The sequence below is a fragment of the Octopus bimaculoides genome, chromosome 5 (genome assembly GCF_001194135.2).
Source record: "Octopus bimaculoides isolate UCB-OBI-ISO-001 chromosome 5, ASM119413v2, whole genome shotgun sequence".
In the NCBI taxonomy this organism is placed as follows: domain Eukaryota; kingdom Metazoa; phylum Mollusca; class Cephalopoda; order Octopoda; family Octopodidae; genus Octopus; species Octopus bimaculoides.
In genome coordinates, this window is record NC_068985.1 from 106540898 (window position 1) to 106556514 (window position 15617).

Sequence of the window (15617 nt, forward strand, 5' to 3'; positions counted from 1 at the left end):
TATATATATTGTGTATATTTTGCATTTTTGGTTTTGAATTTTGAATTCTCAAATTTTCTTTCTTTTCTTAGTTCTGCTCAATTACTGCTGGAAATCTTTTCTCTCTCCAACAGATTCAGTGACACTCCAAACATCAGCACTATCAGTGTCATGAAAAAAGTTTCATACAAGCTGTATTATTTTGTTTTTAGTTAAATGTTAAAGGAGAGAGAGAAAGGGAAAGAGAGAGAAGGAGAGAAAGATAGGGAGAGAGAGAGAGAGAGTGGGAGTGAAAGAAGAGAAACAGGGGAGAAAATAAAAGCAAGGGGTTGGGAAATGCAAATTTAGAAGAACAGTTTGAGATTTACCGAATTAAAGAAAATGTTGAGAAGAAAATGAGAAGAAAAAAAATGAAGAAAAAACTAATTTGTCAATCAATCTATGACTTACAGTTTACTGTGTATATTTATAGATATCTAAATTGATATAACTTTGTACATATGTATGCATCTAGTATGGTAGGCATGCAATGGAGTGTATGTACATGTACATATGTGTGTATATATATATATATATATATATATATATATATATGCACACACACATACAAACACAAAAAAACATACAAACTCTTAACCTAGAGTGTGAATACTAATGACTCTAGCTCTTTTGTATAGAGCTATTAGCATCATTTATAATGACAACATCAAGATTTTAGCTGATAAACATAGTATGTGTAAGTGTGTGTCTTGGTAATTCTTCTCCCATCATTGCATGTGGTCTTCTCACAACAGAATCTTCCTAGGTGTGATAACACTGTGAGAAACCAGCCAAGAAAAATGCAGGCATCTTGTGTACACAGTTAAGTTGTTAGTACTACACAGTTTGACTAGCCCTAGTTAACTACTTAATGCACATACATACACACACCAAGTTAATATTGATATCTTTTTTACCATGTTGTCAGTAAAATATTATGAACAAAAATTATATATGTATGCAAATATACATGTGTGTACGCATGTATATGTGTTTGTATATATATATATATATATATATACATACATACACACATATACATATATGTGTGTACAGATTTATATATATATACACAAACATGCTGTGTTTAAATATTTGTGCATATATGTACACAAATGTATGTGTGTGATTAGATGTGTGTGTGTGTGTGTATATATATATATATATATATATATATATATATATATACACATATATATATATATACACATATATATATGTATATATATATATGCACATAGACATAAAATAGTTAAATCTGTTGATTTATTTTATATATTATTTAAATTTTGTTAATTTACAACACAGGTCATAATAGCAAGAATATTAACAGCGAGAGAGAAACAAATCTGATGGTCATAACAATAACAATAACAACAATAATGATAATAGTAATAATAATTATAATGCTAATAATAATAATAATAATAATAATAATGATAATAGTAATAATAATAATAATAATTAGACACTTTGGAACAATTTTAGCATCAAGTTAGTTTGTTGTGTCCAAAAAGAGAAAGAAAGGAAAAATGAAATTGTTCATTATACAGAGTTTGGTAGATTTCTATCAATAGTTTGTAGCAGAAGCATGGGTAACCACCAGAAAGAATAATGATGATGAAGGGGGAGACAGAGAGAAAAGTAGGGGAGAATATTGTCATTTTTGTTTTCCTTGCTGGTACTGAGAGAGAGAGGAAGTTAGAGAGTAGGCAGATCAAGAAAGACAGACATTAGATCAACAGGTATCAGAGAAATAGTGAAATATCCCATAAAGGGACAGATAAATAGTTAGGTAAAGAGAGAGTTGATGGTGGGAGCAAGAGTTGTGGAGGAAGAGGTAGAGGACACTGCTGTGGTTTTGTGTCAGTAGTCTAATTTGTATATTAAATGAGATTGCTGCAAATAGTACCCCTGCCCCCACTTTACACAGCCACTAGTAGTCACGGCAACCACATCATATAAGGGAAGGATCTGAGTATTTCAATATTATATTATGGGTAGACGTGGGGGGAGGGGGAAAAAGGGACAACGACGACAACAACAGCATTAATATGTTTTTAGAAGGAAGAGGTGGTGTTCACACGTAACCCCCAATACATTATTGTTTTATATTTTATCGACAACTCTGCACACAGCCCAGAAGGATGAAAGGCAGGATTCACTGCCAGTTAGATTTGAACTTAGAACAGACAGGTTATAAAACTTTAGAATAAAGTATCTTGTACATTTCTCTATACACTGTGCCATCATCAAAGTGTGTGTGTGATACCTCTAGATATTTTAACTTCATCAACCCTGATAACTAAAATACCCTAAATTGTTAGGGTTAACAGTAAATAGATGGTAATCCGTTAGCTGTACAGTGAAGTGTACAATGGTATTATTGTTTTGTTGGTACATGGTGGGTGTATTAGAGTTCTATAGTTGAGGTATAGAACCATAGTACAATTGGTCTATAGTGGTAGTATTGTATAGTTGGTATATAGTGATATTATTGAGTTGGGTTGTGATGGCTGGGTAGTTTATGTGGTTGTACAGCTGGTATAGTTTTGTGGTAGTGTTGCATCATTAATGTATAATATTTATATTTATTTATTGTTTGGATGGTATGTATGTTTAGCTGGTTCACAATGGTGTGGTACCCTATTTGATAGAATAGTAGAGTAGTTTGCATGTGTGTGTGTGTATACATATGTGAGAGTGAGAAAATGATAAAAAAGAAGAGAAAGACAGAAACAGCGAGAGAGGTAAGCTAGAAGAAGAGGGAAAGAAACCAAGAGAGAGAGATACCAGACAAGGTGAAAAGACAACAGGAGAAAAAGTCTATGTAAGTGGTTAGTAGCAACTTTTTTTTTTACATCTGCTTATTGTGGTAGTTATCGTAATGAAAGAAGTCGATATCTTCATCATCATCATCGTCATCATCATCATCATCGTTATCCTGTTGTTTGTAGTGGTCATGGTGGTTGTTGGTGGTTGTCGTAGTATTTGTAGTAGTAGTGGTGGTGGTAGTAGTTAGATTTGTTGATAGAGTTAAGTAGATTTTTTACACTTCTATTTTGATGAGACAGCTTGCAATGATCCTGAGCGATGAAAATGTACATTCTGCCATTTGCCATCCTTCCTTTGCCACACTCTTGTCTCCTCTGACTGAACAGTGATTGGAACACCGTCTCTGGAATAGCAACAGCAACAGCATTGAACAACAGCTTTAATCATGGATTACTTACAACTGAAATACATACCTCACAGTGGTACTAATAATATTAAAATATGCAGTTTACCAAAATGTATAAAAATAGGATAGATTTGCTACAGAATAAATACCTTCAGGGCTAAAATGACATAGATAAGGGGTAACCAAAGTTCCTATCTTGTTAAGCATTGTCTGTTGTTGTTTAATCTGAGACCACTTTTAGTTCTTTGATACAAACTTTCTGTTTTAAATGGAATCTAAATTAGAACTTTTCATTAAAATTTCAAGTTAATTTATGTTCTAAACATCAGTTTCTTAATTACAGTTATTTCACTAAATTTGTTATTTTCAAAATAACTCAAAAGAGAAGTATTGATTTTTCAACAGAAAGGGTTAACCCCAATGTTCTGAGATCACAGCTTATAACTCTCTAGATATATGAGTTAACAAGACAGTCTCTAAGTGGTTACTTGACCTGTTAGAAATATCAGGCAAATCTCATCAAATCACATCTTAGTGTGTAAAGTAAGTGATGATACTTATATGAAGCTGGACTGAAAAGTACATGACTATGAAAGAATGATGCTAGAGCTATGAAATCTTGTATGCATTAATTTCAACACTTATTATTAACAACTACATTGTTTCTTTCCAGGTAAACTCATATCTGATTGTTAAAAGAAAACTTCAAATGTAACTAGTAGCAACTTCTCTTGAAAATGGACAGATTTTAAAAGAGTAATAATGTCGAAAACAATGAGGACAACAGTTATTATAATGATGATGTTATGGTGATAGTGATATTATGAGCAATGGTTATAATGATTATTATGATGATAGTGGTAAGTGAAGATAGTGCTGAGATTGGGAAAGTTGTCTTTACCTGTCAATATACTGTGTGAGTCGAACATAGGCAATGCATGCTGCATCGTCACCAAGAAGGTGTACATGAGGGTTCAAGATTGTGGTGTTCAATGTCTTACTGTTCTTTGATAGCACTGCAAGGAGAACAACAACAAGATGATAATGATGATGGAAACAAGGGAGACAAGACAGTCAGATAACTAGAGAGAGTGAGATATGTAACTCCAGAGTAGAACTCAACTAAAGTGCCATAAACACAAAATTTAATAAGTCAAGAAAATCACAGACTTCCAAATCAGCTTTCATAAATTTTCCATCTCTGGGCTAAAAACAAAAGACAATAATCATGATAATTGTTTCTAATTTAGACACAAAGCCAGTAATTTTGAAGAGAGATGGTTTGTTATTATATAGGCTCTGTACTTGACTGGTGCTTTATTTTATCGACTCTGAAAAGATGAAAGACAAAGTTAACATTGATTGGATTTGAACTTAGAAAGAAAAAAGACCTGAAACAAATACCCCAAGGTATTTAGTCTTACACTAGAATTTCAGCCAACCCATCACATTCAATAATAATAATAATAATAATAATAATAATTTATACTATAGGCACAAGACTTGAAATATTGGGAGGAGGGCTAATCGATTACATCGACCCCCAGAACTCAACTGGTACTTATTTCATCAACCCTGAAGGGATGAAAGGCAAAGTTGACCATGGCGGAATTTGGACTCAGAACATTAAGACAAACAAAATACCACTATGCATTTTGTCTGGCATGCTAATGATTCTGCCAGCTTGCCATAATAATAATAATAACAAGAACAGCAATAAAAATAATTGTTTCAAATTTTGGTACAAGGCCAGCAATTCTTTAGAGGGTGAGAGTTAGTAAATTACACTGACCCCAGTTGGAAATCAGATTGTAAAGAACCAGAAAGAAATGCTGCAAAGTATTTTGTCCAATGCACTAACAATTCTGCTATTATAGTAATTATAGTAACATTATAGTAATTATAGTAACATTTATAGTAACCTAAACACTTGACTGATATTATTTTCATCATCTTGATCAAGACTGAACACAAATGCAAAAGTACATGAATAAAGCAAGGCATTTTGCATGGCATATTCTGAAATACACCACCCTCAATACTAATTAGAACAATAATAACAATTATTATTATCATTTCTAATACAGGGACAAAGCCAGTAATTTGGAATATTTTATCAATCCCAAATGGATGAAAATCAAGTTGACTTCTGTTGGATTAATACTAATGATGATAATTTGTTTTGCCTAGATACCAGACAAACTAGAGTAAAATGATGTGTGTATATTCATTTCAAGTGACACCAGTACATCAGGTCACAAATCTCATTAAGGTTAGCAAGAATTAGTAGAGTGTTGGACACAATGCCTAGCAGTATTTACTCATGCCCTTTATGGACTGAGTATATCTTGCTAACATTGGCCTTGTCTTTCTTCCTTCTGAGATGGAGTCTTAATTAAGTATTGGGTCAATTTTCTCAATTGCTTTCTCTATTAATGTGTGTCTTGCTGCCAACAGAATAGGTAGAGCATTGGATAAAATGCCATAAGGTATTTAGCAATGTCGATTTAATTTACAAGTTCAAATCCTACTGGGGCTGACTTTAATTTTCTCCTTCTGTAGTTAATCAAATAAAGACCCAGTAAGACAGTGAAGTTACTTTAATTGAATGTTTTCAACTCCAAATTTGAGGCTTTGTACTTATGTTAAAAATCTTTATTGTAGCAATTAGGATGATGGTTGACAGAATTGGTGGAGCATGAAATAAATGCCTTATTAACTATTAAGATACAATCATTTAGATTCTGACTTCAAATCTTTTCTTATTATTTGTGCTCTTGCAATAATTGCACCAAGGTTGACTTTGTTTTTCATTGTCCTGGTAATACAAACAACTTTTGTTTCTGCAAATATGTAGCCTTATGTTAGAAATCATTATTTAGAGACACGATACTTACATCATGAAATGCTTGGCTAGAGAGATTTTCGCATTTAAGAAAACTTCAAATACAACACCAGTAACAATATAACAACACTTTAGCAATGTAGCAATGTGGGTTACAAAATACTGCATCTGGTTACCATGGTTACAATTTTAACAGGGAATAAAGGAGGAGGCTAGTGGGGATGGAGGAAACTACAGCTATTGAGCAAAGCAAGCTAAGAAGACTGGGTGAAGGACAGGAAACCAAGAGATCGTGGGGACGCAGATCAACTAGGAACGTGGAAGTGGGGTAAAATAACAGGCAATCTCAACCTTATCTCTAGAAACTACATGTATTGTAGTGGAGGAGGGAAATGTGAGGTAGGGGGAATATTAGTTGTGCTAATATAGTAAGACATGCTAACTAAAATCAGAAATGAATGGACTGCAAGTCTGTGGTTGTGTGTGTTTATGTATGTGATGCATGTCTGTATAAAATAATGTCAAAGAAGCCATCATAGAAAAAAAAAACAAAAACAAAGAAAAGAAAAACTTCATACAAATTTCAAATGTAATGTTGAAAAGGTGACCCTGATCCCTAGCTGGAAAAGAAAATCTTGAGTACAACTATAGCTTACTGGTGATGGCTGAAACAACAGCCATCCTAGTTGGGGTGGATTTAAAAGTATCAACAATGAATAATGGAATTAGCTTCCAATACACAGCAACATTTTCACTGTAGGTTAATGCTGCTGCCTTACAGCAGCAACATTTATAGAAAACATTAGAATAATGAATTGAATTCGCTCCTAGTATATTACTGGTACTTACTTTATTGGGGCCAGAGGATGAAAGGTGAAGTCAATTCTAGAAAGGTCTCAACTCAAAATGTTTTAAGGACCTACCTAAATATTGTCAGGTATTTTATGCATTTTCTACAGATTCTACACTGTATTGCCCTCAATGTACTTTATTTGCTGCTTCTTCTATCAATATTTCTCACAGCCTATATGGGAATGGTGCAGACTGTGTCAATAATGTTAGGGTAATACATTAATTAAAAACATGAGACAATACTCAGCTGGTTAACATGGCCCTTTTAACAACTGACTTTGTTGTTACCAATATTTCTTCAATTTGTGCTGTGGTGTTTGTTATTGTATTACCATAATACTGAATCAAACTGGAATTGATAATAAATTCATCTGCCAAGAGAGATTGTTTTCTGTGTATCAAATTCTACAGGAAGTATGGTGAACACAGAACCACACCACAAACTATCTAGCTGCATGTAAAAATCAAAACTGGATGAGAAATTTAGTGTAAAACTTTTGCAAAATTCATCTCAGTAATTCAAGATATCAAAAAATCACAAAAGTTGGTTGAATATTTGAACGGATTGTGAGTTGCTACTGAGCTATAGGTGATATGATGTACAGGTATCAAGCTACTACACAGCTACAAGTGCTATATGTACAGTTGTCTAGACACAACACATTGCTTAGTCAGCAGGCTAGACAAATGATTACTGAAGTGGAGTATTGTGGTAGTTATAATAGTTTTACAGAAGATGGGAGTGTGACAGTATAGTTGGGTGGATATAGGAATGATGGCACTTTTATAGGTGTAGTGGTGGCAGTTGTAACAGTATAATGATGGTTGAAGAGGAGTAGCAGTGGTCGGAAAGGGGTAAAGGCAGTTGTAGAATAGTGGTGATTGTATAGAGGTGATAGTTATATAGTGGTAGTGGTGGTTGTAGAGGGAGTAATAGTGGCTGTAGAAGTGGTGAGTGTTGATGATTGTGGTTGTAATGCTATGATAATAACTGTACCTTTATATAAAACTGAACAATCAAACAGTGAGCATACATCCACTTAGCACTGAGTTGTAATTCTCTTTGAAATCAACTGAGTATAAGATGTCTTCTACATTAATTATGCAACTTATTCTGTATCAATAATTCACTAATGAGCTCTTCTTTAGATACTTAATTCAATCATTGTGTGCTTATTTAAATAATACTTTGTGAGAAACATACCACACATCCACACATGCACACAAACACATACTTACAATTTTACAAGAAAAGAGGTTGAGAGTGACCTCAGAGATTTTGTAGATTACTGACTTCAACAAGGTTACTGTGTACATCTCCCCTAACGTCTTTGTTCCTCCCCCTCTACACACATCACTGTCATATAGGCGGTGTCATTCATGAAAACATGTCTGGCCATGGGAAACAAGTGAGGGTTGGCAACAGGAAGGGCATCCAGCAATAAAAGATCAGCTTCAATGAATTCCATCTGACCCATGTAAGCATGGAAAAGTAGACATTAAAATGATGATGATGATGAAGATGGTGGTGAATTTCCATTGTTTGATGATGAGGATTCAGTTGTTTGATCAACTGCATTACCTGCTCCTGAATTAACAAGTACAAGGGGGTACCCAAAAGAAACCGGAATTTTGCAATATTATTTTATTCACTTAGTTTTACATGTTTACACTTTTATTGCCTTCAAAGTATTCTCCATTTGAAGCACTGCATTGGTCCAGACACATTTTCCACTGTTTGAACCAGTTTTGGAACTCTTTCTTGCAAAGTGATGCCTTTTAATGCCTGTCATTGTTTTCTTCACTTCTTTCACATCTGCAAAACCTTTTCCTTTAAGGACTTTTTCATTCAAGAACAAAAAATGTCACAGGGAGCAAGATTGGATGAATAGGGAGGGTGAGCAAGCAGGATCATGCCATTTTTGGTCGAAAACTGCCCCACACTCAAGGTGGTGTGCATTGGCACATTGTTGTGATGAAACCATCACTCTCCACTTTGTCACAAGTTGGGGCATTTTCATCTCACCACATCTCACAAATACTTCACAAAATGTCTGGTTAACAGTTTGACCAGGAGTTCAAACAAATTCTGTGTAAACAATTCCTTTCACATCGATGAAACAAACCAGCATCATCTTGACATTGGATTTCACTTGATGCACTTTTTGGGGGCATGGCAATACTAAAAGCTTCCACTGACTTGATTGCTGCTTCGTTTCTGGGTCACGGCCATAGCAACAGCTGTCATCACCAGTGATGACCTTTGAAAAAAGGTCCCGGTCAACTTCCAACTGTTCTTTCAGTTCATGGCACACACTCAGTCATGAATGCTTTTGATCTTCAGTGAGCAAGTGAGGTACAAATCTTACTACAACTTTTTTCATTTGCAATTCCTCATTCAAAATTCATTGGCAGGAGATCCAGGACATACCAGTTGTATCAAGAAGTTTGTCAATTGTTCAGCGTCAGTCCTCCGAAATCAGTTCATGAATTTTCATTATGCTTTCATTCATTCGTTCAGGAGGTCGATAGTCGCCCTGAATGAGGTTGATCTTCAAGCAACAAGGGACCATTCCTAAAGCATGAAAACCACTCGTAGACTTATGTCTTGCTCATGGCAGTGTCTAGAATTTCATGGAAACATGCTGTTCCTTTGCTTCAGCCATTGCAAAATTTGATGAACAGAGGAGAAGCACTGTGTAACAAAGATACACCACATGGCAGCACAGCACGACCCCACCCGACAATGCTGGTTGGCAGACTGATGCCAGAGGGTTGCATCAAGTGGCGGAAGCTTGAACTACAATGGGGTTGTCCAACAGAGAACATTTCTAGTTACTTTTGGGTACTTCCTTGTAAATGTCTGTGACTGAGTATTCCACAGACACATGTATTCTTAACATAATTCTTAAGCAAAATCAGTATGATATAGTGTTTGACAAGGCTGTACTTTTTGAATTTCAGGTACAATCCACCAGTCAAGCTTCTATAGCTTCTCTCTACCCAACTTCACACACAATATGTAGCTCAAATTAAGGTTACAGTAAACAACATCTCTGGTCAAGATATCATGCTGTGGGATTGATTCCAATGTCTTGTGGTTATGGAGTGAACTTCTTAACTATTCAGTCATACAGCACCTACATCAATGATTCACTAATGGTTCTGTGTGTTTGTTTGAGTAACACCATATAGAAGACATGCTATACAAACATATATAATTTGACAAGAAAAAGGTTGGCAACAGTAACCTAAGTGTTTTTCCAAGCACTAGCTTAAACAGAACTTGTGTGTGTGTATTTATATTTATATACATTTTGCTTAGGCGTTGCAACACTAATAACCTGGTGTAGAACACTATATATGTATGCTTCAGAATGAAGTGCTTGATGAGTGTAGAGCCATAATACGAAAATGAGATGGCAAAGAAATAAATGATTATCTTATAAACCTTATTAGCCCTACAGCTGTTTCTGCAATAAGACGCAGTGAACTATCAGGCACTCAACTATGAGTCTACAGCATCTTATAACAGAAATAGCTGTAAGCTAATGAAGTTCATAAAATAACCATTTATTCCTTTGTCATGTCATTTTCTTATTCTTATATATATATAAGTGGTTGGCGTTAGGAAGGGCATCCAGCTGTAGAAACTCTGCCAAATCAGACTGGAGCCTGGTGTTGCCATCCGGTTTCACCAGTCCTCAGTCAAATCGTCCAACCCATGCTAGCATGGAAAGCGGACGTTAAACGATGATGATGATGATGATGATGATATATATATATATATACATACATATATATACCTTTGGGAAGACATTTAGATTAATAATTATATTTCTCTTCATGAATGGAAATTTTGAACTATAATCTAACAGAGTTCTAAATATTGGTTATATGTTATACTCTACCTACCACATCACACTAATATACATATAAATTATAATGTAACAGTTGTATAATACATTAAAATGTATTTTATGTAATTCAAACATCATTTGATATAGAACTGCAGAAGCTGGGTAGAGTGGATAGGTATTTTTTATTATCAAAAGGGGACAGTCTACTCAGTGTTTTGCTTCAGGCTGGGCTCTCAGTAACTGTGGAATAGGAAACAATTTACAGATTATATAAGGGTGTATTGACTTTAGATGGATGTGTGTGCATGGGAGGTAGGGTGATAATTCTAACAAAACTCATTTAAAGATGTAGAAATTGTGGTGTGTGGAAGTATAAGTATGTTTGACAATCCTTAGTTCCATTCATGTTTGTAATCGATAGATTAAACTGAAACTAAATACGAGTGTGCATGGCATGTATGTGCTTGTTTATATCTGTGATCATTTGTATGAATGTTGCAGTGGTTGTGCTGTTATTGTTCTCCATTCAACAGATTATCTGGTCACTTCATGCCTTTGAAGCTGTGTGGAATGAAAGATCCCTCACTTGAGAACAGGTAAGGGTTAGCATTAGAAAAGACATCTGGCTGTAAAACAATAACTAAAATAACATATTCATCCAACCCACGGAAGCATGGAAAAAAAGGATGTAACACACACTCACACACCTACATACATGAACATACATATGTGTGTGTGTGTACTACACACATATATATAAACAAACACACATACGTATACAAAGATATATTCATATATATATATATATATATATATATATATATATATATATATATATATATATATATATATTCTGTTTTTTGGTTAATTATAGTTAGTGTAGCATGCTTTACTACAGAAAATATGACTACTGTTTGACTTACCATTTGAACGTTTATTGTGAAGAAATGTGTAGATATAACATAGTATGATGTGGACATGTGTGTGTGGGCCATTTGTTGATGGATTTTTTTAGTGTGAACTAGTATGAAGCATCTGGGCTGTATGATGATGGATGATAAATGAATTAAACAAGGCTGGACATTAACACATATACCAAACCTGGATTGTAAGTTTTAAATAAACAAAATTCCATTTTTTTTTCTTGAGCATTCCAACCTAACAGAACTCTGTGCTTTTAACTATGGATTTAAACTACTTTGGAAGCTAGACGTTTCAGCAAAAAACAAAACAAAACTATTGAAAACAAATGGAAAATAAAAACAAACAAAAAATGAACAAGACAAAAATTGAGGAACAATTCAAATAACAACAACAACAATAGCAGCAACAACAAATATATTGCAGTAATATGATAGAGAAATTTCTATTTAAAAGGTGTTTCTAATTTAACATTTTAAAATATGAGGTTGCTGGAATTGAAAGAGATAGGAAGAGTGCTGGACTAAGTCTCTATTTTTACCATTCTTCTAAGTTATTAGTTGGAATTCTGTTGAAGTTTTATTGTAGTTTTCATCATCAAAATCTTATTAAATTAAATAACAGTAATGAAATGTTTTTAATGTAATTAACTGTTATAGTTTAAAATATAAAAGACAATTTAATTGTTAAGATTATCAATTTCACTTTGAACAAGGTTACTGTTAGACATCCAAGTTATGCAAGAATTAGTTACGAATACATTCCATCAAATTATCTTGTAACACCCAGCAACCTCAATGAAATGTTGGAATATGTCATAATTTATAAATACACCTAACATAATGAAAGGAAATACCCTGAAAAACTATATGCAAATATGTGTTTACGAATTTATTTCAGTGTGTATGTGTGTTCAGTGAATCTGTGTATATGTAGATGAATGTCTGACAGTAATAATAGCATTGATGTACTAAATACTTCCATACAATTGATCTACAATACAGATATGTGGCAGTGCTATTAGCCTATATAACCCAGAGTGCTACACATCTCAACTCTTAGTTCAACAACCAGCTCACCATACCATTACTGTAAGTAATGTCACTTTGGACATCATTCACTGCCACCATTATGTGAATCGTTTGTGAATAATAAGCATTTATATGTTCGATCTTAGTTTCCATAGTACTAAATGGATAAAAACTAAATGTTTCTCAATCATTTTCCCATGGGAAGAATTAAACTTAGCTATCTAAGCATTTCTCAGTTCCACAGTTATGCTGTAATGTACTGTAAAGTACACCACAGTATGGTACCTACTTACACTTACATAGACTGAACTGTTGAAAGTCATATCTTGGTTATGGACACAGTACATTGAACTGAAAATACACTGTGGTGTCTACTTACAATGACGTGGTCTGGGCTGTTAACAGTTAAATGTGCTGGTTATGAACCCAGTAGAGTGTAGGTGGTACAATAAGTTTTCACCTTTTTAGCTTTCATCCTACTAACCCAACTGTCCACAACTTCTTTCCATTTTTTCACTCTGATATACATTAGTTGTTTATGAGAAAGTAAATGAGCTTAGTGGGGTTAATGCTTAATGCTCTAGGACCTCAATCTAAAAGCTTTACATTCAGTAACAAAATTTAACTGTGAAAAGTCTTATAACTATATACTTGACATAAATGTCAACTCAGTCTCATATATAGCATTTCAAAGTCTTATATACTATTCCAATGTCATATTTATAAGATAACCTATTTCTGTGTCACAACCCCTTCTTAGTGCCATATATTTTACCTCAGAGTTGTATAGCCTACCTTGATGGCATATTACTGCTTTCACAATGAGATATCCTATTTTTGTCACTTATCTTACATGATCCTTATGTATTCCACATCAAAGTTATATCCCACCCCAATGTCACATATTCTTTTTCAAAATGACATTTATACCACTTTAATGTCAAATATCTTGTTTCCATGTTACTTACTCTGCAGGTGAAATCTTATCACAACCTGCCTCAATGTTGTATGTCTTCATTGTGAAAACCTTTCTTCGAAAAGAAGCCATGCTTTAGAACTATCACATCACTGCAATGTATACTTGTTGTTATAAGATAAGCAATCAGGATGACGAATGGGGGAGGGCAAATACACAGGGAACACCTCAGCCAGTACAAATAAATACAAAACAGAAGAGGTGATAGAGTTAAGGAAGAGGAAGTAGGAGGCGAAAGACAACAAGGACAAGAAGATGAAGCAGTAGCTGCCTAAGATATCTAGCTGTAGCAATGAGCCACCTATGATCAGTCATCAGCATCAGCATCATCATCATCACCAGCATCATCATTATGATCATCAGGTTCAGCACTTACCAGGGTTGTCAGCAGGAAATTTGCCTTGTTCTACGATGGTGGGAGTCCGAGGGATACAATATTCCAATATTCCATCATTCTTAGATATTGTGTCTCTATGACAGTATTTAGCTTCAGTAAAGAGAAGAGTAAAACAGGGCATTAAAACCACCACTTCATGGGCTAGTGAGCTGGCAAGCTGGCTGGACAGTTAGTTTGTTAAAGCCGCTTCTGCTGGCACAGCTAAACATTCTAGAGTAAGTCTTCAGTTGTCCTTCAGCAAACACAGTGTAATAGTCACAGCTAGTTCATGCTATCCACATGTGGAATATGGTTCTCTTATGGATAATATGGTATTCTTACAAAAAATATGGGATAACTTATGAAAAGTAAGGATGTATTATGGTCAAAATGGTTAACTAAAGAAGTTGCTTGTGTCATAAAGAATAGAGCAATTTGTAATGAATAGCAAATAATACATAATGAAAATATCAGTGCAAATTAGTTTAAATTCAGATATGTATATAAATATATATTACATCTGAACAATAGAAGCTGTGGCAATATAAATAATTTTTCATAAAATAAATGACATTAAATTTTCTCTTACATTTTTCAAGCATAGAAAAACTCTTCTTCGTAATGCAGCAGGATAAAAAATAAGTGTGAAATACATGGGATCAAAAGTTATTTCAGCTCATTCATAATATTTAGTATCATAATGAAGAAAGAGTACATTATGGCTTGAAATACTTAAAGAAAGCACAGAATGTCATCTATTTTATGATATGAAAAAAAAGTTACATTGCCATGCATTCTTTAATTCAAATTCTCAATACTATCAATACTACATACATTTTCTCAATATATATATATATATATATCAAATCTTATCTTTCTATCTACATGTGTACATGCATGTGTGTGTGTATGTGTGTGTGTATGTGTGTGTGCATGTGTGTGTGTATGTATGTGTGTGTGTGTATGTGTGTGTGTGTGTGTGTGTGTGTGTGTGTGTGTGTGCGTGTATATATATATATATGATGATGTATATATACATATATATATATATTTATCGTCAAAGTATCATCTATCCGAAAAAGAAGCACACTCTAAAGCATAGAGCAGTAATGTATTTCCATGCAGTTAAGTCTATGCCTGGTCATAGAGTGACCAATGGTTTCAAAGCCATAAAGGGCCTAGCCCCATGGATGGCTCATCAGACTCTAAAGTTGAAGACACATATGACTCTTCAACTCTGGGAGGCAGGAATCTGTTACAGTCAGTTATTAAGTAACCAAAGAATAAGCAATCCAGTTTGGTGACGATGGGTTATCTCCTCACCAACCCAGATTGTTTATTCTTTGGTTACTTAACAACTAACTGGCTCTAACAGATTCCTGCCTTGCAGAATTGAGTTATATATGTGCTTGGCTTTAGAGTCTGATAAGCTGTCCATGGAGCTAGGCTCTTTATGGATGCGAAACCATTGGTCAATATGACTGGACATAGACTTATCTGCATGTATGTATGTATGTATGTATGTATGTATGTATGTATGTATATATATATATATAT

General features: G+C 34.2%; 1 protein-coding gene across 19 annotated transcripts in view; it reads right to left on the reverse strand.

The window, feature by feature from the left end:
* Positions 1-2963: 2963 nt before the first annotated feature.
* Positions 2964-15617, reverse strand: part of LOC106874089 (calcium/calmodulin-dependent protein kinase type II delta chain) — a 343297-nt gene continuing 330643 nt past the window's right edge. For 14 of the 19 annotated variants that reach the window (XM_052967902.1, XM_052967912.1, XM_052967909.1 and 11 more), the window contains 3 exons: positions 14061-14171; positions 4101-4215; positions 2964-3196 (listed from right to left, as the gene is read on the reverse strand). In XM_052967902.1, the coding sequence (XP_052823862.1) occupies positions 3076-3196; positions 4101-4215; positions 14061-14171 (347 nt within the window). In that variant the 3' untranslated portion in view covers positions 2964-3075. The remainder of the gene's footprint in view (positions 3197-4100; positions 4216-14060; positions 14172-15617) is intronic. The other 5 variants (XM_052967919.1, XM_052967916.1, XM_052967917.1 and 2 more) reach the window with 1 other exon arrangement.